Here is a 24751-nt window from a genome sequence, read left to right as displayed (position 1 = left end):
GCACAAATGTGAAATAATTTCTCAAAATTAAAAATTGATCACAAAATGAATCAAGTGAATATAAAGCCTGCTTACCTGCAGAAGGCAAATCCATTTTTTTTTTTTTAATGAAAGAAAAAAGAAAACTGCAAGTTCTGGTGGAAATCACTATGGATATTATGAACAACGAGAACAACCTACGAAGGATTCGCACTCCACAAGATACCGATCGAAATTGCTAACTAAACTAATATAAGACTCCAACGAACTGTTTTGAAAATGTACGTATATGTACATAAACAATCTTACTTTGTGAAAATGTATCAAACAGATTTTTTTTTTTTGGAAAATGTACCAAACAGAAGAATTAGAAATTCTCGTCAAGATGGTTGATTATATACAAATTATTTCGATCATGTTTGTAGCTGAAATGTTGTAGAATGATGCTTCAGTTCAGTAGAATTAATATATAATATGAAGAGTAAGAGTTTTTAGTTAACCTTATTTATATGCAATTTACTGAAACTTGCAATTATTCTGTAGTTTATTTCTATATATTATTTTTTACTTCCATGTTATTATAGTCTTTGTGAAACAAATATAAAAGCATTTTTGAGTTCGGAAAAGAGTAAGGTTCATGTTCATAATACTGAAAGGAACTAGAACAAAAATATTTGCGAAAGGCAGTCTGCTTAATTTATATTAATATTCATCAACATGTAATGTCCAGTTCTAAAGACTATCGGAAAAGAAAAAATATCGAAATGCAAAGATACTGTACAATATTTGCATTATTTTTTCTTCGTGTTAGCTGTTCCATAGTGTGAATGGACATTCCTGAATTGATGAGTGCTTAACGTGATTGCTTTCAATGCATGTGGCTCCCTCCCGCTTCCTTTCCCCTTTTAAGCTCGACTCCGCGTACGGACTGTTTCCACTACCTCCAGATTAAAAAAAAAAAAAAAAAAAGTTACGTGATCACTTTTTAAATCTGGAAAGTGAAACGAAACTGTGCCAAACACTCTTAATTTTCGTGTAAGCACATAGACGGTACATGCATGGTTTTTTGTACTTGCACATAACGTCGATTTATTTAAAATTCTGAAAGATTTATAAATAAAGAAAATTTTCCATAACAATATGGCTTCATCACGCAAATGTTGCAACTACTTAACCAGTTTCCATTAACCTATATACAAGATTTCTACTAAACTAAGATTTTCGCGTATGGCGTTTCCTTTATACGGTCTTAACAAAATAGTAACCTGAAGTTTAATGCACGTGGATCTAATTTAGGAATGTAATATTAAAAATAGCAGAAAGAAAAAAAAAATGCATCCAAACCTGTACTTTATTCCTTTCCAACATTTTTGTAATTTTGTTTTGTTTTGTTTGATTTTCTCTATATTCCCCACATATCTAACCTCTGACTCCTTCCATTCAACTTATATAACAACTGCGTGTAAAGTTTCACATTATAAAATTACAGTAGAAATTCAAACCAATCACTTCCTGTTTCAATAAAATGATAAGGTCGGAAATGGAGCGTTGAATTCATATCAGAAGCCGTTTGCCTCTATCGCTTACAGTTTGGCGCTATAAGAATCAATATTGAAATTGAAAAAATAAAATGAAATCTTTAAGTTTTACGTCCCACGGTTATGCCAGTTAGGCTAAAGGAGACGGTGATGATGAGAAATGAAGGAAATGGTGGAATGAAGAAAGTGGGAGGAAACGGGACAACCCCGAGAAAACCCACGAGCACGGTGTTTGTCCACCACAAAGTCCACACGGCGCGAGCTGGGATCAAACCAGGGACCCCAAGCACCGGATGTGAACCGTCTACCACTGAGCCACCGCGTCCTCATGATATTGAAATTGAAGGTGATATATACCACTTCCAGTTGCGATAGAGGGTAAATGAAGAGAGAAGCCTAATTCATGAAATGAAAAATGAAATCTTTAAGTTTTACGTCCAACTGTTATGCCCGCTTGGCTAAAAGGAGACGGTTATGATGAGAAATGAATGAAATGGTGGAATGAACAAAGTGGGAGGAAACGGGAAACCCTAAGAAAAGGCACACACACGGTATTTGTCCACCATAAAGCTCACTTAGCGCGAGCTGGGATTGAACCAAGGACCCCATGTACCAGAGGTAAGTGCATAAACCACTAAGCCACCGCGGCCCTATTAAATTCACACCAAAAAGTTTTATCATTTCCGTAATTGTTTCTATTCTATTGGCATCTATATTAAATTGGAAACTGCAGTAGACTTCAAACACTTTCGGATTCAGGAGACTGGTGATGGAGTGTATTGTTGGGACGATAAATTCTTATTAAAAATTGCTTTAGGTACTTTTTACTGTTTTTTCTCTATAGTGATCAATGATATCTTGTATTGGCCCAAACGCAGAACTTATTATTATTATTATTATTATTATTATTATTATTATTATTATTATTATTATTATTATTATTATTATTATTATTTTGTATAGGAACAGTTTCGTAAAACCAATACTCGTAATGCAATCGTAGTGGTATCGTATATCTATGATGGAGGTGAAGACTGGAAGTGATGAGCATCAAAGAAAGTAATAAAGAAAGAATGAAAAAGAAAGACTGGTATATAAATCTCACAAAAGCTCTACATTGATTACGGTAGGAGTTAAAAACTTTGTCACTATACTGTATTACTTTCAAAGCATGTATAACCATGTTGGTTATTTTATTTGTCCATTAAAATCATCTAAAAAAAACTTGAGGTTGTATTACATTTCAGGTCGTACATTGTGGCTATATTGTGGCTAATACGTATATTGTGGCTAATATGGTATTTCTACCGATTGCGATTGCAATAGAGAGGCAAAGAAGAAAAAATGAAATGAAATGAAATCTTCGAGTTTTACGTCCCACGGTTATGCCGGTTAGGCTAAAGGAGACAGTGATGATAACTAATGAATGAAAATGATGGAATGAAGAAAGTGGGAGGAAACGGGAGAACCCCGAGAAAACCCACGCACACGGTGTTTGTCCACCACAAGGTTCACTTGGCGGGGGCTGGGATCGAACCCAGGACCCCTAGCACCAGAGGTGAACGCTCTACCACTGAGCCACCGCGGCCCCAGAGACAAAGAAGAGATGAAGCTATTCTGGGTCTTTATCTGTTAACCATTTCTCGCTATCTATCATAATTTCTGAATAGAATTCCCCCCTCCTACAATGCAATCGATTCATCTGCTACAATCCTTCTGAACCACATTCTAATATTAGTCAAATACTACGAATATGAACTGAATTTGAATTTTTAGGTTTATCTGCCTTCGAAGTTTCAAATCAAAAGGATGGCAATAGGTTATGATGAGTTAACATTTTTGATTTCTTTTTAACGTATTTGAGCATATACGAGGTGTGGCTAAAATATAGCGGGACGTGCAAGAAGTAGGGTTGATTGTCACAAACTTAGAAATTAAACGTGAACCCTTTCAACATACTCTTCTTCCCTCTCTATGCACGTTGGCATACGAAGTTTCTATTGTTCGCAGCAATTGTGAAAAATTTCCGGTGTCATCGTCTTGAGTACCGCTACTGTTTTCTGCATCACCTCTTCCAATCTGAAAAGGGTTTCCCTTGAGAGCAGAAAAAGAGAAAATAACACGGTGTTAAGTCTGGTGAAAAAGGTGGGTATTCCAATACTGGAGTCTTCTCAGCTGCCAGAAAGTGCTTAACGGTCAAAGCAGTATTCGAAAGAGTATTATCGTGATGCACAATCCATTCATTACTCTTCCATAAGGAGGGTTCTTTTCTTCCTCACACGTTATTCACCAAAAGCTACTGATAATACTACTTATTCACTGTCTGACCTGATGGTACCTATTCAATCAGAAGCAGACCATCGATATCAAAAAACACGAGGAGTATGACTTTCACGTTCGATTTGCTCTTTCGTCCCTTTTTCATTCGCGGTGTTGAGGAAGTTTTCCAGTACATGATTGCCTTTTCCTTTCAGGAACATTCTGAAAGATCCACATCTCGTCACCAGTGACTATTTGCGTTAACAAGTCCGGTTCTACTTCCAGGAGTTCCATTGTGTCCCCGCATACGTGCTTCCAGAAGTCCTTCTACTTCTACGTGGGAGGTTTTGGTGCCATTTTAGCACAGACAGATTCTTTATCGATGCTCACAATGTCTGATATCTTGCCGGACAACGTCAGCCACTTTTGCTACATTTTCCTCTGTTGTGGCTGTGACAGAACGATCTTGTTTTTCATCATCATCAACGTCCTTGCGTCTCTCGCTGAAGCGTTTGTGCCACTCCAACACTCGCGTACGTAACATTGTAAAGTGAGACAAAATAAGTTATTTTGAAAATGAAGCAAAGATTCCCGAAATTAATTAAATTTATTTTTACAATATCTGGAATACTACGAAATATGCATTTTGCCTAATGCCCGGCCTCTACATTATCAGCTTGGAAAAGACAACTGGTAGAGCCCATTTGATCAACTATATCCATTTAATAGCACAGGTATTTAATATTTCGAGTTACATTTTAGTGCCTCTTTTCCATGTTTTTAATGCCTAACTATCCGGTTTCCGCTGGTAATAAAATCTGTTGAAAACCACTATGTGACTCCTCAAAAAATGCAGGGCTTGTATTTCATTAGTAGAATCAGAAACTCTATTATGGAATATGAAAGTTGAGAGTAATAAATCTCTTTTGAGTAAATAGTGTGTTTACGTTTACTTTTGTACAGATGCTTAAGCCTAACTCAGAGTGAAGGAACGTATTGTTATGAATGTTGTGGCACTCAGTTGTGAATATAAGTTAAGAATAATTGTGGCACGGTTACAGATGATACGAGCACTAATTGATATTTTTATTAGTTTTTCAGATCATTCCAAGGAATTAAACCACTTTTGGTATGAAGATTGATATAATACTACTATAACAATCATGCAGAATTTATAAGTGTGTTCACTCTTAGGATCCAAGCTATTTTGAATTTTCAAGAGTACTCTTGATTAGTTGATTTGTTGGATGGATAGAATAGAATTTAGTGTCCCTTTCAGCAGCGATGCGATATGAAACGTACGTCTTAAAGTGGAATCCGAACCACATGAGCTCCCACCAGAAATCCAACCCAAAACTCCCGTGGCGATAACGTCTACACTATAGTTGGATTGGACTTCAGCGTCTCTTTTAGCACCGAGGTTATAATGAGAAGTAGACATACAGTTTAAGAACGCGTTTAAATTTTTCAACGGTCACCCACTGGGACACAGTGCACAATCAATTCTGTTCTATGTCCTCTTAAGTAAGTATCCTGTCCAAGTATCTAATATATTTATTTTTTAATTTTCTACGGTTATATAGAGGTTGTTTTCGATCTATGATGACCGAAATTACACACCTTGTGCAGCACCACCAAGCGGGAAGAGAAGGAAACTGCCAGTCGTGTGGGCCCCTTGGATCATTAACTGTGCGTGACGGGTGTGGTAAGTGCATATCGGGACAAATGCCACCGAAAATAAGTGATTTTTGGGAGGGCTACATAGTGCCATTATTAAACTCTGCAAGGAGCGTGGATTAACTGTGTCCAAAATGGCATGTCACGGGTGTTGAAAGGGGCAGGTAAGGCGAGGCCTGGGATGATTCCTGTGGGACAAATAGGCCGATCCCTAGCCTGCCGCTAGTCGCAAACGAGCTAGAATTCGAGGAGTCGGGGCTCTGGTCACCAGGGAGAATCCACTCACACAGAGGAGTATCGTGAATCGGCTACAGACAGTACACACCATCATTGACAGCAATTTGAGACTGGTAAAGCGACAGAAAGGGCGTGTTTATAAGCTCTTGCCAAAACAAATCCAGGAACGTCACGCCAATTGTCGAAAGCTGTATGAGTGGTACCCGGCCGATGAAAAGTGGAAGTTTGTTGTAACACTGGACGAGGCATATGTTTATCTGGATGACTGTTACAAGCCAGGTGCAAATTTTTATCGATCAACAGGTGCGAAGGACTTTTCCAAGATAGTTCACTGAATGCACGGAAAGTTTTAGCACATGTTTCATAATCACTGCTGAATACTCGTACCAGGGCTAGCTGATCATACATCGTGTAGTCAAAAATACGAAGGTGAATTCGGAATATCATCAGGCTAACTCCTGACACCAGTTTATCGCCATGACATTCCATATCTCTACGGGAAGGAAAAGAATCGTGTGTGGGTGCATCAAGATAAAGCGTCAAGTCACACATCTCGCTCAACCTGCCTCTTCCTCCAACAAACTGGAATTCGTGCCATCCCATTTACAGACATGCAAATGAAGTCCCCTGATGCGTCATCAAGGACTTTTGCGCCTTCGGCCTTCTGAAACGAGTCTTGTCTCACAGGAGAGCCCGCACCGTTGAAGGGCTATGGAAAACCTGTTAGGACGAGTGATTGCGGCTTGATAAGACTACACTGCATCTTAGTCTCCTACAGCGGAAACTTCACTGTCGGGCAATTGCCCAGATGTAGGGCCACCAAATAGAGCACTTTTGATGGTGGCGACATAGTTTCTCTTAAAGTACGTGGAAGTTGAAATCGTTATCATAGATCGGAAACAGCCTCTGTATTTAACGACTATAGGCAATATACTTGAGTGCAGAAATCGGATCCCTAGTTTATAGTTAACATGAATGGAATTGGTTCACGAGAAGTTCTTTGTTCAACATCTTTAAACATTCTGTGATTTCTTTTAATATAGATATATATCTTCAAACTTACATTAAACCTTTTCCTCTTCTTCCCATTGTTTCCCTCTCTGTTATCTTCTGTCCTTCGTTTCTTCTGTAAGTGTGAATGGCAGTGATTGGGCACGTAAAAGCAGGCGAAGCAGGATAATAAAACAGCGCCAGCGTGTATATAAGAAACAAAATAAATACAAGTGTGAAACAAAAAAATTAAAAAAAAAAGGAAATGAGTAAATTAAAATGAACTAAGCATTTTTTTTTCTGTGTAAATGAAAGATATCAAAATAAAGTGGAACGCTCGGCAATCTAATAATATATTACGTCACATTCCACAAATATGGTAGGTTTTAAATAAATTATTTTATAGTTGAAAAATAATAAAAGAAACAAATGCAACCAAATTAATGCAAAAAAAGTTTATTTCGTATAATGACGGGGATTTAAATTTTAATCTTCCTTTCCGAACGAGTTTTCCACAATTTGTTTTGTCAATATTCTCCCCCTTTTCTCAGCACTTATTTGCCTTTTAGTGTTTCGTCAAAACAAAACATAAAAAGACGACTTCAAACAGCTACATGTGAATACAGGTGAATCATTTTCATATCGTTTTAGTGTTTTTTTTTTTTCTATTGGTAGCACACTCCACGAAATATTAAATCGGGGCCGTAGTGGCTCAGCGGTATGGCGCTCACCTCTGGCGCATGGGGAGTCCTGATTTGATCCAACCTCACGCCAAATGGTTTCTGTGGTGGACAAACACTATATGTGGGTAATCTCGGGGGGTTCCCGTTTCCTCCCACTTTTGTCATTTTACCATTATCATCCATCTCACCACTAGTGTCTTCCTCAGTATCGGTGTATAAGTGTACCAAATCAGAAAAACAAGAAAACATTAAATGTTTGGAAAGGAAATAAAACAATTCCACATACTAAAATGCAATTTGTGCCTATTCTCGCTCTTGATTCAATGACGAAAGAGGTGATCTAACTTTCTGTCAATTCCCTCTAACTTCACAGCCTTGCATGTCTTTAAGAAACTGGTGCTAGTATATCAGCAATGACAACTCTCAGAATTTTCAATATGTAATAATCATTTCGAGTCAATAAATGACTCGCTGCAAATTAATTACACATTAGATTCTATACTAATGTTTAAAGTTGAAAGAAAAGAAAAAAAGTAACCCTCTATCAGTAGTCGAATCTACGTCGATAATGAATAATACAACAATTAGTTAAAAAAAAAAAAAGAGAGAGAGAGAAAATCATATGTGCAAAACAGTGATTAACTCATCCTAGAATTGAAATGAAATGAAATATTTCAGTTTTACGTCCCACGATTATGCTGGCTGCTAAAGGAGACGGTAATGATGAAAAATCACTGGAATGGTAGAATGGATAAAGTGGGAGGAAACGGAAGAATCCCAAGAAAACTAACGAACGCGGTGTTTGTCCACCGCAAAGTCCACTTAGCGCGAGCTGGGATCGAACCAGTGACCTCACGCACCAAACGCGAAAGCTCTACCACTGAGCCACTGCGTCCCCTCATCTTCGAATTAATTAATTCTCCCCCTATGATCTGACTATGGGATACTATTCGTACTAGTACTCTTGCGAAAAACTTGGTAGGCTTCTACTATTTAAATTACAAAATAGTACTTCCTCTGAGAATAAGGTGGTATATCTTTCTTTTAAGTTTTACGTCCTACGGATATGCAGTCTATGCTAAAGGAGACGGTGATGATGAGTATTGAATGAAATGGTGAAGAAACAGGCGAACCCACAGAAAACCTACGCACACGGTATTTGTTCACCACTAACTAGATGAGCGCAACCTTACATAATCCTTAAAATAACTTTAATAATAGAAACATGAAACTCAGGTAAAATTACATATACATTCCCATAAAATGAAAATTTGGGAATCTCAAAAAGTTGAATGATTAAGGTGGGTACTTTCTGGGTCCCTAGTTCCATATTCAATCTCTGGTGGGTGCACATGTGGTTAAATTGTGATTCTCAAGCAGTCTCGATCCGAATTAGAACGTTTAACTTCAAACAAAACAAGTACCATATTCAAACTAACATTAAAATACTAAAATATTAATTCTATTTTTCCGGTAATGTGCCGAGGATAATAAGAGACAGTTCTTACATTAATATCCTCTGAATTAATCGTTTCCTTATACTAGTGTCTCAATAAATCGGATGGTTTGCCAAAGAAGGTAGTTAAATGGAAATACAATAATAATAGTAATAATATGGTTATCACATACGCATCCTTATTCACAGGACTGAAGCAAATGCGATTGAATGGAGTGAGCTTCTACATAACTTATACAAAAGGTAGTGGTTTCGAAGTTTTTCAAGTAAAACTTGTGTTATTAAACCTTTCTTATTTTTATTGATTTCCTGTAAAAAAAAAGAGTCAGATACGAATTCTACTTTTTGGTTATTCCAGAGTAACTCGTATCATTGTGCCATTTCGTAACTCATAACTTTTGTCATTTCTGCTTCGCAACTGATAACATCTTTAAGAAGAGTAGATATACAATTAATATAAAAACTATTCTCCTTAGTTCTTTTTTTATATTATAATTAAGAAATCGAGCTACTTTTGCATTGTTGTGCGTTTCATATGTCACATTTAAAGTTCTCTATGTACTTTTTTTTAAACTTCTAGTACATATTGCAGCAAGAAAGAAGCAAAAATCAGAAGAAGAGTGAGACAGGCATGTCCTCTATCACTTTACTTATTTAATATGTTCATCGAAGAGGCTATAACCACAACGAAAGGAAAGACGAGATGAATCAAGATTAATGGTACATATACTCACTGCATCAGATTTGCCGATGATATCGCAATAGTACAAACTCAAAACGAGATAAATAAATACGGTACAATGCTCAGAGTCTTAAACCAGGAAATAAGGAAGCTCAAGCTAAAAATCAATACCCAGATCAAAATCATGATTACAGGTAAGAAGAGAGGTGAAGGAAGAGCCGACATAAAAATAGAAGACAGACTCGAGAAAGGTCTGAACTTTGTTATCTCGGTAGCAAAACAGAAGAAAACAACAGATGTCTTAATGAAATAAAGAAAAGAATAGCACTGGCCAAGAACATCTTTCAGAACAAGAACTTTCTCCTGAATAAGCACATTAACATCCACGTTAAGAAGAAATTTCTAAAAAAACTTTTGTTTGGAATGTTTTGACATATGAATGCAAAAACCTGGACGTTAGCAAAACAGGAGAAAGTCCGTCGTGGTTTTGGAGAAGAATCACCAAAACTAACTGGACTGAAAAGAAGAGCAATAAGATGGTACTGCAAGAAGTGAATGAGAAAAGGCAACTAATCAAAGTAATAGAAGTACGAAATGCAAAACTCATTGGTCATTTACTTAGATATGATGCTTTTTCCCAAAACATTTTCGAAGGCAAGATATTAGGGAAGAAGACGAGAGGACGACCGAGAACATCATACCTTTAAAATATGATCAATGAGATGGAATGTACTTCCTACAAGGAGATGGAAAATAGGAAGCTGTGGCTGAAAAGATAAGGTTTAGCCTTTTGAAAGAAGAAGAAATATATTTCTAACACTTCATACTTCATTTTAAATTTTGAACATAATTCCTTTTCGATTGTTTACTTTTTTCTTTGTTTTTGTTAAAATCAAATGTTTTACTTGCATAACGAAAGGCTAAGTAAGGGAAGTCTCTGTTCTTGAGTCTTGCAAATCACCTTTATATTATCTAACTCAGAAGCCTTATAACCACTTCTTCACTTGTTCACAATTGCATGTGCATTTGCCAGATTGAGGGTTATAATAAAGGTTAACCAATCCAGAACAAGGTTGCTAACTTTCACGGAAGGAACGACATAAGTGAAGGAGATAGTGACTACAATTATGTCCTTAAAGTGAAATTTCAAGTTTTACGTCCCATGGTTATGCCGGTTAGGCTAAAGGAGACATCCTCAAAATAAACATATCTTTCACAATTATTTTATTAAAATTATAGTACAAGCGTATTATTCTATTCTATTGCGAGATTTCTATTGAAAATCGAACTTTGCATGAAAATGGAAACCTGTCAGAATGGCCAACCTGAGAGGATGACTCGAAATAAATACATTTTTTATTTGATAATACCTACGCTATTTTCGGCTTAATCTACACAATCTGACGACTTATTTCACTGAGTTCACTATTTTACACGAGCATAGGCCAGATATGAACACAAAGACAGCTATTCAGAATTGAGGCCGAAACCATGAGTAAGAGATTAATCCTAGACCTTAAAATTTCAAAAATACATAAATCACACTGCGTGTTTGGTGAAAGTCACTATATTGGAAACAATATCTAGCCAAACATCTTTAATATGTTACACTGAAAGGGGAAATCAATCTCTAAAATGTTATTAAGAACTGAGTATGAGAGGCAAAAGACGAATATATCAAATGAAAAAGAGCAATATTTCAGAGATAAAAAGAGAGAATATGACAGACACATGACTTGTCTCCTCAATACAACATATATGCAGTTCGAACTAACGTGGTTATTCATGGAAGTGAGACAGGGTAACAACATTTTTCGATCTATCAGATCAAAAATCCAATGTTAAATTTGAATGACGGCAACCCTGATAAGAATTGTTATTAACAACTTTACTAAAAAAGAAAGAAAAAAAGTCTCTCTTTGACGTTAATTCTGCCTAACATCTTTATTTTCTGCTTATGCTCAGAGGCGCTAAACAAAAGTAATTGTTCTTTGCGTTTGGAATTTGGCGAAGTATAAGACTTAACAACAGCTATACTGGATAACGTCAAGAAGATTTTTTATAATATGGCAAATCTTGCAAATATTTTTAATTGTCTATACTTTTCTGTTTGTAGTTTAATATTTGCATGCTTCTTATGTGAGTTTTCCAACAACAAGCATAGCGGGCTAACAAGTTCGAAATAATGTCTCAATATTTAGTTTGTTGCGAGAAGAGGACAGGTCTCAGTGTAAATATATATGAATATTTGACATCTAATTTCCTGTTTTCGAAATTCGACTGAAGAAAGTAGAAGTAGCTTCCTAAATTATTTCAAATTGAACATAACGGTGTAAGTGTCTGTTTATAATATACGTTTGTTTAATCGTTATATAGAGACAATGTTGCTTTTTCCACTAAAAACGTAACTTGTGTTCACTCATTTTTGCGTACATCATAGTATTTAACAGTTAGCGACGGTTAAAAATTTCAAAGGCAGATGGTTGTCCTAAAAATTCAAACTATATGATGGCCTAATGTTCACATTATAAACGTTATCCATTTTAACATTATAGGTCATTCATGTTCCAGCATATTTTCTTCTGCAGCACGATAGCATAACAGGTTTCTTTCCTTGCTACTTTATCATTATTTTAGTGGTAAAAGAATTAAGAAAATCAAGCTCTGTCACGCATAATACATATTGAACATCTTTAAAAAGAAATGCACAGCCTTTATCCAGTATCTTTATACTTGTTTGCAGCTTCAAGGAATCAATAGTTATGCTGACAACAAGAGGGATAGGATCGTTTTATTTATTTCTTACTAACATTTTTTGTTATATCACGTCCTATTTTTATGCAATATGCAATCTAGTGACGTAAATCGTAAATACTGCAGTTTTTTTTACTTAATTTAATAAAATATTATCATTTAAAAAGCGTAATGTTATTATTATTTTAAAAAGCCCGATTTACTGTACTACATATTCAGAAAAGAGGAAGTGTGTTCTTTTATATCTCCTATATTTTCTTATTAGACCCCAGCTTAACACTGTTTCGGAGACCAGAAGCATGGAAATCCTACCTTCTCACAATAATCAGACGGACACTGGTCATAATAATTTGCAAAACTGACTTTTAATCAAAACTTGACTATAATACGGTTTCCTGCCATGCAACAGATAATTTCATGGTTAGTAAGTACATTAAAAAAAAGTTTTCCAACACCTAATATACAGTACATACACTACTATTTTAATCAAGTAATAAATATTAGCTATAGTTTAGTCACATGGGACATAACAACGCAACGACAGGAATTCAATGGGTAACATAGTCTGAAAGGGTTACGGGCTGTCTGTCGTGCTTAACGTACAAGATGTCCAAATGTAAGAACGCTTATAGTAAGCGTAACAAGTTACATATCTTTTTAGAAAGCATGCTTTATAGTTTCTAGAAATGCTTTTGAAACGAAAACAAGTAAAATGATTTTTTCTACCAATTTTTGAATAATACATATTTTTTCTAAAAATAAATCTTTTCGTTTATAACTACACAAAGATATACGCGCGCATGTTTTTATTAGCAATTTATACACTTCATTACAGTGACCATTTTCATTATGTATGGTTAGTAATTCTACAATTTATTCTAGTTCCAGCCCCTATTACGCAATACACGAGTATATTATGAGAACAATCTTTTACAATACTCATTCGAGCAAGAAATTTAACTTTTATTTTCAGTTTCAATGTCTTAATTCTGAAAGACTGAGAGAAAATTGCTTGGCTTCGGCCCAAATTCATAACAAAATGTGCTACATTAAGAAGATAGTTGTTTAGAATCTTAAACAAGATATTTTTTTTTTTTGTTTTCATGATATCCTAGTTAAGGAAGCGACCTATCTCGGATCATTTTGACTCATACGCGTTGAGAACTAAGTTCTTGAAATTCGTATCTAATTTGTAACTTGTGTAATATTCACATAAACACCACACTCACCTAAAATTCATGTTATTCGCGAATTAGTTATTTCTCTTACTTATAACTAATGTACGATTTTATCATTTAAAGTAAATTTTCCTGTCGTATAACTGAACTGTAATAGATAATTTTTTTTCAGAAGGCAAATACAATTTGTTTTAAAGTAATGCAAGCCTTATATTGTCATTCATTGATGTCACAAATACCTATGATGTTATCAAGTCAATGTTTGTTACTCAGAGCAAATGCACGATCTCAAGAGATTAATTCTTCACACTGTTTTGCTACTTCCTTACTCCTTAAATATGAATTTTTATCTATTTCATTATCCGGAGAATTAAATCAAAAAACCATCAAATTACAGACCGTCGTTAAGGACAGCCAAGATAAACCTTTCGAGGGACTATAAGTTAAAATAACCACAAGTATTTCGACAGATCTCAAAATGAATCGAATTACAGGTGAAGGACTCCATTTATTACGTATACATATTTTTTATATGAAGTTTTTACGGCATTTACTGTTGGACTAAGAGGAGTACGGTGAGGATTTAGGATTTAGATTTCTGGGCTTTCGGTATCTATTGCAATGTTAGTCCATCACGTATTACGGATGACGGCCCTCAGTGATCACATTATCCAAGGAAAGAGAAGGAAGGAAGCGGCCTAGGACCTATGTTAGGTACTATCCCGGCATTTGTCTGGTATGAATGAGGAAAACCCAGGAAAACCTCACTAAGAATGGCTGGTCTGAAAAAGTTACACTTTTCCGACCGAGTGTGAGTACGTTGAAAGGAGGGAGAGAAGGGACGAGTGGCTATAGTATTTGAGGTTGCTAGTGACAGTCAATTTACTTAAAACGATAATGTTACACTTCATTTAAAGAAAAAGTTTTGTAATTTAACTTTGAGTTATAATTCTAGTCCTACTATGAATATTTGTAATATTAATGATATTAAGTTAATTAATACAAAAATATTACTAGACAGAAAAAAATACATTAATATAAAAATATTATTACACAGAAAAAACTACATACCTTGGCTGGGCTGAGGATATCCTTATGCTCTATATTTACATGGAGTTCCAGGTCTGGACTATTTTGGAATGTTCGAACACAGAGTGGACAGTTATAAGTGGAGTCACGGTGTCCACCAGCAGGGGATACCACAGGGAAGGAAGGACTTGTTAAGTCAAAGTGTTGACGATTAATATGCTCTTCGAGATGCAAAGGAGATTCGTTACGATATGAACACAAAGGACACTGTTGCACTATTCCCCCTGAGATGCCACTATTTTCATTGTTCACTGCATGGTGACCTCTCCCTGGTCCCGAAGATCGAGCAGAACTTTTCAAGTTAAGCGCCAACTGGGAGCGCAAAGGCGATCCCTGGCCAGCACTAGCAATACCACTGGAGCCTCCAAAGGAAGAGGTACCGACTTCATTATCTTTCGAATCAGAATCATCAACCGAAACTATATTATTATTGTTATTGTTGTTGTTATTATTAATATTATTTTCTTTGTTACTTTCGTCTCTAGACGATACACCCCATCTTTTATTATCTGAATCAGACGCTGCACTAGCACCGGCACTTAACACATTCGCATCTTTCGGAAACACACGGTTAGAACTCATACCTCGATTCACTTCCACTACATCAGGCAGATTCGCATTATGATGATGATAAGGGTGATGATGATGGTGGTGATGTAAATGTAATTGGTTGCTGTTTTCCTGGTAATGACGTACGGACTCTGGACTCACTGGGCCATCGGTCGGCGTTTCATAGCGCCCACCATCATCACTCTCATCATCAATAAAAGTTAACGGTTCTTGCTCCGGAGTAAGGTACTCTAAATGGGCACTATTAACATGAATCAACATATCTTCTGCTGAGATGTCCCCAAGATCACAAAATGGACACGACACAGCTCCTTCGAGATGGTAAACGAGCATATGACTTCGCATCTCCTCATCGTTGAGGCCCTCCATGCCACAAATTTCACACGAGTAACTGAATTCTGGCATCTTGGCTGCCATTACGATCAGTTAACTATCACTCTGCAAAAGGAAGAGAAAAAAACATTTCAATTATGTTTCGAACCTCTATATGGAATTCTAAAAATCAAACTTTAAACAGGCGTCAAGAATACACAAGAACCATGATAAAGCATTACTTACATTTAAGAGTAGCAGGAGATGCTAAAACGCTAAGAAAACCAATGGACGTGATAACCATTAAATATATATGCGACGTAAAAAATCGAATCAAGAATCTTTCAAACCTGAAGTAAATGTTCTATCACTGAGTAGGGTTGTGGGATATCCGAATTTGGATATCGAAATTCAATACACAATCGAAATTTCAGAAATATAGAGAAATGTCAAAATAACAAAATACGAAAACATTGAAATACAGTAGTATTAAAAGATATCGAAAAGTAAAATACTGAAATATCGATCAGTGATACTATATATCGATGTTTCGACATTTGATAATATATAGCGATCAATCGATATAACGAAATATCGCACAGCCCTATCACTGACTCGTGTTCCTTTGATATTTCTAAAGATAACCATATAATAATAACGTACGTGTGTAAGAACAAAATTTAGTTAAGATGACGGTTTAATCATAGAAATGAGTTTGTTTTTTTTTAATGCTAAAATATTAAACCAAAGCAGCTTGAATTTTACTCGAAATTCTTTTTTTCTGATATTATTTGCTTTAAAATATCAGGTCAAAAAGCAAATATTAGAAAAAAATATGAGTTACGCAAGGTACTAAGGAACAGGATAAGTAAGATAATGCATCATAAATATACATATTTCACCATACTTATACAACATATGAAGCATTATGAGTAGTAAAGGTGAACTCAATAAAGGCTTATTTCCTGAAAATTCATTTTGAACGATCAAAATAATCGTTCATTTACTTCGAAATTGTATTTTCTAAGGGAAAGAGGAACGACTTCCACAAACTATACTGGAGGCACGAGAATCGGGTGCCACAGACCAGTTTGGTATTTCTACTTGAGTATCTCTTATGTAATTTCCGTGCGTTTAGATTACATGTAACTTTCGTTGAGTTAGCCTTTACTTGTTCTACCCAAAAAGTTTTCCGTAACTTTATTTCCTGATAACTCAAAGTCCAACACTCGTTAGTTAAGTCTCAATTTTGTTTATAATATAATATACAATGTTAGTTCTGTGATAGATTTCTTGAACGCATTTTGACATATAGTCAATGTATGATAACATTACAAGGAAAATTACAGAGTTATTAATTATGTTTTATGTTTTCAAGAACTAGACTCAAAACAATGCTTACAATAATATTCAATTTCTACAGCAATGTACTTATGCTATATTAGCTGAAATGTCCATTCTTAGCACAGGGAGAATCGGTTTAAGAAAATATTTGAACCTCTCTGAGGTTTATATCCCCAGTTCCATCTCCTTAACTTCAAGGCTTTATGTTGTACTCTATTCTGGGAAAACATTTGAATCCTCTTTATCTCCCTAAGTATATGCATTTTTTAAAATCCCTTTTTCTTTATTCACTGGTCTCGTAACAAAGATAATTTTCTGTTAAAACCTCACATTTCAATATATATTAATATGGCCTGAATTTTCAGTGAATCAATTTCATTCTTTCACATAATAGTATACAATGTCCTCTTTCCCTTCTAGGAGAGGATTAAAAAACACTGATACACATATTAATTAAGAGTTTATATAACGAATTTCACATCTTCAACATAAGCGAATAGATTAACCATTTTCTGAGTAAATCTTGGGAAATTTTAATATTTTCTACAAAAGGGTTTTTCCTAGTGAGATAGTAATATCGGTCCTTGATCCAAATTGGGTCGTTATTGACCCCCTATCCCTACCCCTTACCGAATTATCGTATCATACGTGCTCAAAATTGATTATTTTTTAGTTTTCGTGGGGGTGGTCGAAATAGTTTCATAGATTGTAGATACTATGTAGATGTAAATGTGCGATTTTTTTAAAAAAAAAACACCGTTGCCCATATTCTTTGTTTTTTTGTATATTGAAAATTTCAGAAAATCGTAGAAAAAATTTTTGAGGAGGACACATCGCTGATTTTTTGTTAAAAATTTTGTAATACCCTCAGGTACAACATATATATATACATTTTTTTTGGGGGGGGGGACTGAAAGTGATGGCAACATTGTCAGAAAAAGAAATAAAACTGAAACTAAACGTGATTTTCGCAGTTTTTCCATCATTTTGGGGTCCTCAAGGTCAAAAAGCAAATATTTCTTTGCCAGAGTTCACGATTTTCCTTCTCTTGCGTCTCTTCCACTTCTGTCGTTCTTCGCCTGCTTCGATTGTGCCAATTTCGGAACAGAAGCGCCTAGTATATATATATCTCCGTAACAGTGCTTCCACTTCAACCGACTCTTGCAAAACGAAGTTACACACACCTCGCGTCGCCTCCTCGCATCTACAGTGCTTGCTTCACTGGTAGCATACAGTGGCGCGCTCTGTTACCAGCATTGGGAAATTACGACTCCCTACCGATGAATACTGTTTCTCAACAACTGACGTTTCGAATACACCCTAGAGGTAGCGGAAAAGTAAGGTACGCCATTTATTTCTATGTTTTAGTAGGAATCGAAGTAACTCCACATACGTTGTTATTATTTAGGAACCTGAGATTATTTGGATAAATATCGGATAACAAAAGGCGTGTTTTGTTTCAGATATTCTGTGTACCATGTTTACCAATTAACTTTCTGTTTTGATTTTCTTTGGTGATGTAAGCTGTATTTCGTTGCTGTTTTGTTTCTTCATTAAGAAATATGACACCTTCTTCCGAAGGGTTGAGCTCATTGATTATGGCTGTTTTGAGGCAAAACTCTTCTAAAGCCAACTTCGGGTATCTTCGGAAACAGTTAGCCAATGATCCCAAGTTCAAGCCTCCAATTCAACTTTCGCAAGCGTGAAAATTAGTGCACATATATTTTTTCTTCTTTCAGGTACAATAAGACATGTAGAAACGTTATTAAGTGTAGAGAAAATAACATTGTTTGAAATACTTAATGACAGAATATTTCGAAACTATGTATACATGTGAGCACAAGTTGGCTTTGTCATTTAAGTTTCTTTTACGAATTTTAGAATGCCATTCAGTTTGATATACCTTTCCATTTGAAATTTTAAAGTTGACCCTGCTTCCCGGGATCTTTCACTTATCACGAGCGCCTCACACAGTGTGCATTAGTGGTACACACACTACGTGACAGCAGAAATCTCCACCTCCGAACTCTTTCTGAAAAAAATGACCTAGGGTCAGACTTTACTTCGTTGTAGCTTAAGAAATTGAACTTGTAGTTTGACGTGTCATCATTCGTGACTCCTTCGGGGGGCGCGGACAAAATCCAAGAGGACAAAATCCAAGCGGATAAAATCCAAGGAACAGTATCATGTTCACAGCTGTGATATGTGCCTGTGAACACCTAATTAAATTGTATGTTTGTTTCTTTCTTCAATTGTCATGCATTCTAAAGTTTTATCTGTAATTCTTCAATTTATTGAAATAACATTTCATTTACTTTTAAAGAATTGAAAATCCAATAAAACATGTAAGATTGTCACAGTAAGAGTGCAGATGAGCTTTAATTACTTATCACATCGATATGAAAGTATGTAAAAATATTATGTATGAACAAATACATTATAAAAGTATGTATTTTCTTCTCAATATATATACAGTATAATACATTTAAGACACTCAGCATATTATTGTGAGACCAATCATTGGAGTATTTTAATTCCATTCTTATGAGGTGGCATACAGAAGTTTTGATTTGTTTATTGGTAGTGTTTTATGTATATTTTGAAACAAATAATTATGATATACTAATCAAAGTTTCGTCAGAAATGATCAAAATGTGAAATATGTAGTGTGTATTTTTAATAATGTAATAATGTGTGTGAATTAAATAATGTAAAAGTGTTATCTAGAAAATCGAAATGTGAAAATGTGTCTAGACAAACTAAATGAAAATGTATATATTACTGATTATTTTGACAAGTGTAACTGAAGTAAATACTTTGAGGATAGAGAAGTATTTTTTTTTTATCTAAATTATATCTTTTTAATTTTATTTTTACTTTAATTCTCAATAAATATAAAAGAATTAAGTAAGTAGTGTACTCTTATTAAGACTGGGCTGCTTTGCTGTTATTTGTTATCTCTGATATAGCAAGCCAGTGCTTTTATTTTCTGGTTAATTTATGTGAGTATACTCTTTTTAGTCAAAATATTTCTGATCATCCTAAATTGGATTCACCTGGGCATGTCCTAGCAGTGACCAGACTATTTTATGAGTAATTAAAGCTCATCTGCACTCTTACTGTGTCAATCTTACATATTTTATTGGATTTTCAGTTCTTTAAATGTAAATGAAATATTTGGTCTAGGAATTAATTCGTGCGGGTGGACAAGAGATGGCGCAACGAACGGAGCGTCCCACAGTTCCGTGTATCCACACATGTGTTGCAAACCCCTGTCATCGCGTATCGTTCGTAGTATAGGGCAGTGGATTAAAGCGTCAACAACACCAGTTTGTAGTTAAGTGAACATGGCGCAATTTGTGCCTGATAAAGTGTTTCTGCGGGGTGTCCTGCTGCATTACTTTAACATGCAGAAAAGTGCGACTGAAAGTCATCGTATTTTGGTGGAAGTGTATGGTGACCATGCTCTAGCTGAGCGAACGTGTCAGAAGTGGTTTGCACGGTTTAGAAGTGGTGATTTCGGCTTGGCAGACCAAGAGCGAGCTGGACAGCCAAAAAAATTTCAAGACGAAGAATTGACAGCATTGCTCAAGCAGGATTCGTGTCAAACGCAGGAACAACTTGCAGCAGCATTAGGCGTTGATCAAACAACAGTCTCCAAACGCTTGAAAGCCATGGGAATGATTCAAAAGATGTCACATTGGGTTCCACATGAATTGAAAGACAGAGACGTTGAAAGACGAAAAACCATTTGCGAATTGCTGCTTCAACGACAGAGCAGAAAGGGGTTTCTGCATCGAATTATTACGGGTGATGAGAAGTGGATCCATTACGAGAACCCTAAACGAAAAAGGGCCTGGGTGAAACCAGGTGAACCAGGTCCATCACAACCAAAACGAGATAGTCACTGTGCAAAGGTTATGCTGTGCATATGGTGGAATATGAAAGGTGTGGTGTACTATGAGCTGCTGCAACCGGGTGAAACTATGAATGGAGAACGTTATCGACGACAATTAATGCGTTTGAAGCAAGCTCTGGCCAGAACACGACCAGAATGGGAGAACAGACATGATAAACTTATTGTTCAACATGATAACGCTCGCCCACATGTCGCAAAACCGGTCAAAACCTATTTAGAAAATGTCGGATGGGAAGTTTTACCCCACCCGCCGTATTCACCAGACGTTGCTCCTTCGGACTACTACTTGTTCGATTGCATGAACAACGATTTGATTGGACAGCGGTTTACTTCTTCAGAAGATATCGAAACATGGGTCTCTGACTGGATCGCTTCCAAGGATGAGGACTTCTTTCGCCACGGAATCCGTACATTGCCTGACAGATGGGCGAAAGTGGTGGCTAGCGATGGACAATATTTTTCTTAAGGTATTTATGTATTTTGTGTTTGTACTACAGCTTCAATGTGTGCGTACCAACCGCACGAATTAATTCCTAGACCAAATATTATTTCAATAAATTGAAGAATTACAGATAAAACTTTAGAATGAATTACAATTGAAGAAAGAAACAAACATACAATTTAATTAGGGTGTTCACAGGCACATACCACAGCTACGCACATGATACTGCTCCTTGGATTTTATCCGCTTGGACTTTGTCCGCCTTACCAGAATTTAGCTTGGATTTTGTCCGCTTGGATTTTGTCCTACACTCCTCCTTCGGTGTATCAGTATAGGATAAACGTTACCATTAGTTGTTTCTTAGGAGTTTTTGAATGCTGCCTAATTTGACATGCCTTTTCATTTGAAAATTTTCGCTGTCTTTTCTTTCAATGGAAATGTTCTTTTACATATGGAAACATAAATGACAAAGCCAGCGTGTGCTCACTTGTATACATAGTTTCGAAATATTGTATCATTAAGTATTCCAATGAATGTTACTTTTTTCTACACTTAATAATATTTCAACATGTCTTATTATACTTTTAAAAATAATCTGCATAATTTGTTCCGATTGCAGAAGTTGGCTTGGGGTCTAGAACATGGCATCTTTGGTTTACTGTTTCCGAAGATACTCGAGGTTGAACTTAGAAGAATTTTGCCTCAAACCAGCCATAATCAATAAGCAACCCTTCTGGAATAAGGTGTCATATTTCTTAATGGAGAAACGAAACAGCAACGAAATACAGCTTACATCACAAAAAAAAAAAAAGTAAACAATGATACACAAATTATCTGAAACAAAACACAATAAATTTTCGCTCTTTGACCTTGAAGGTCCCAAAATGATGTATAAACTATGCGAAAAACACGTTTGTTTTCAGTTTTATTTCTTTTTTTGACAATGTTGCCATCATTTTCAGGCTCCGAAAAAAAATACATGTTGCACCTGAGGGTATTACAAAATTTTTAACAAGACGTGTCCTCCCCATTTTTTTCTACGATTTTCTTAAATCTTCAAAAAAAAGTATCGATGTTTTTGAAAAATACTGCACATTTACATCTACATAGTATCTACAATCTGTGAAACTTTCAATATATTTCGACCACCTCCACGAATATTAAAATATTCAATTTTGAGCATGTATGATACGATAATTCGGTAAGGGGTGGGAGTAGGGGGGTCAACATTTTTTTGAGGTAGTTTTAGGTCAACGGTAACATTTTGGGTCAATAACGACCCAATTTGGATTATGGACCGATTTCACTATCTTACTAGGAAAGACCTTTTCTGCTTATCTCCTTTAAAAGTGGAATTTTCGCGGACGCTGGAATACGTATTTAGTTACTTTTATTTGGAGTTTATATCCAGATTTTTACGTACATCTGTAACTTAAGCAAATCCTCACAATGGGCACTTTTTCAATAAAGTAAGGGAAATGATGATGTAATAGACTTGACCATAGTTTTCCTTGTTAAGAACGAAATTTTTGAAAACGCTGAAATATGTTTTTCCTTAACTTTGTACGAGTTTATGCGCCGAATTTCACATCTTCAACATCAGCAAATTCTCCCATTGGACAACCCCTCAATACAGAAAGGGAAATTTCAATGTTACAGAATCGACTTTTTTTTTTTTCTTTTCGGAAACGCTGCAATATGCGGTCACTTTTTTTATGTAAGAGTTTACATACATACTGAACTTCTTATTTCTAACTTAAGCGAACTTCCTCATTTGGCACTTTGTGAATAAATAAAAGGGAATTTCAATATTATTGAAATAGCCCTCCTTTTCCCCCTTAAAAGCAAAATTCTAGAAAATGCCGAAACATTTATTTTCTTATTTTTATATAAAAGTTTATATATCGAACTAACGTCAATTACTCGCTTCACTAGGTTAAAATAAGAAAAATTAGTAACAAGTTCCGTTAGTCAGTCACTTTTTACTACTACTGAGGCGCTCTCTGATATCGGTTATTTTCGATCATTTTTATATATCTTCCCTTTCTCCCAAGTCGTAGGTCTGAATTTGGATTTAAACACCATCGGAAGTGTCACTGTTTATCTCAGCGACTCTGAAAAGTATGGATTCGGCACTGATATCGGTCATTTTCGATCATTTTTATATATCTTCCCCCTCCTGTAAGCTGCACCATTAAAGTGAAACGATAAAACACCAATCCCAGGAATGAAAGAGATTATATGACGAGTTTTTTCTCTCTAATGCTAGAATTCGTGAGATTCACTACTCTTCGGGAAATTTTAAGCTCCTTTTTACCCTTCTTAGAATATGTATTTCCATAAATGCTTCTTTATTCCTTTCTTTCGTGCCAAAAAGAATACTATCTCCATATTTTGCCTATCTACCAATAGTACTATGGCCTGGGCGATGGTAAGTCATCCACTTCTACTCTTTTATATAATTTATGCTATACTAGCGCTCGATCGTTCAATTAAGTAGCAAAATTGAAATGGTACAATGTGTATGAAATTAAGTATGTTCTGAGTTTGAAAAAATGTATTTGCCACGTTTAGATAATTGAATATTATCTATACAATTTGTTGCAATGTTATAATAACATAATAATCAATTTGTTTTTGAGCTTTAAGAAACTCACTAACTGTGTCTAACACATATTTGAAAATATAATGTGTCATTCTCTGTAGAAAAATAACTTTGATACATGTCTTTCCTGGATTTCAAAACTTAAAATAAGTATTCAATATGTGAACGAAGTGATGGTCTAAATCTACGTCACTATATTATATACCTAGAGATTATCAAATAAACGTAAATATAAAATGAGTTGCCTATGTTCTAGGTGTATATTCATTATATGCACTACAATAAAACTGTGAATCTAAAATCATAGTTTTGAGCCAGTTTTGTTTAGACATACACAACACATTAAAAACACAATCTTATAAGTTCACATTTTGTTTAAAATGATGTATACGGGAACAAACTTTACTATTTTGAATTTCTTCTTGTTTTAGCCTGTGCTGTGAATCTTTATTAAACGCGTGTCTCAACACATATATTTGAAAGATAAAAGAAATGATTTTTTTAGTTTAACGTCCCCACGGTTATGTACTTTAGGTTAATGGAGACGGATTGGTAATAAAATTGAATGATTGTGAAATTAAACTTGTTGTGCTCTTCCACCGGGAATCGAACCTGGAACTACGTGCACAAAAGCACATGCTACTACCCACTAGACGAGTGAGGAGGGCTTATATACAGTATTTGAAAGATCAATGATTACAGCTGTTCCTAGTGGTATGACAGAAAGTAATTATGAACAAAATATGAATGGGAAGAAGTCACTAGCAAAACATTATGCCTAAAACTTTTGTACTGCACTGAACAACTGAACAAAACTAGCGGTTGGGAAGATGACTCTGGTCATCTCCACTTATTCACAGAAAGGTCAAATAGTGTGCTTCAAACTTATCCCGTTTTAATTCTGTTCTTAACTTTTTTTTTTTTTTTAACCATTGTCAAACAAAGAGTTACTTCAGTGCGTAGTCTTAATAAAACACAGCTCCGAAACAAACTTAATATACAGACTCTACTTGCTCGACACATGGTGGCAGACTTTC

The 24751-nt window shown here is 35.4% G+C and overlaps 1 protein-coding gene across 6 annotated transcripts in view; it reads right to left on the bottom strand.

Annotated features, from left to right (window-relative positions):
* Positions 1–24751, bottom strand: part of LOC145662985 (uncharacterized) — a 193133-nt gene that overhangs the window by 55856 nt on the left and 112526 nt on the right. For 5 of the 6 annotated variants that reach the window (XM_081729082.1, XM_081729083.1, XM_081729081.1 and 2 more), the window contains 2 exons: positions 14505–15530; positions 6754–6816 (listed from right to left, as the gene is read on the bottom strand). In XM_081729082.1, coding sequence (XP_081585208.1) covers positions 6754–6816; positions 14505–15509 — 1068 coding nt within the window. In that variant the 5' untranslated portion in view covers positions 15510–15530. The remainder of the gene's footprint in view (positions 1–6753; positions 6817–14504; positions 15531–24751) is intronic. The other variant, XM_081729086.1, reaches the window with a different exon arrangement.

Source organism: Thermobia domestica, chromosome 10 (genome assembly GCF_964235325.1).
Source record: "Thermobia domestica chromosome 10, izTheDome1.hap1.1, whole genome shotgun sequence".
NCBI lineage: Eukaryota > Metazoa > Arthropoda > Insecta > Zygentoma > Lepismatidae > Thermobia > Thermobia domestica.
This window is presented reverse-complemented; position numbering and strand designations above follow the sequence as displayed.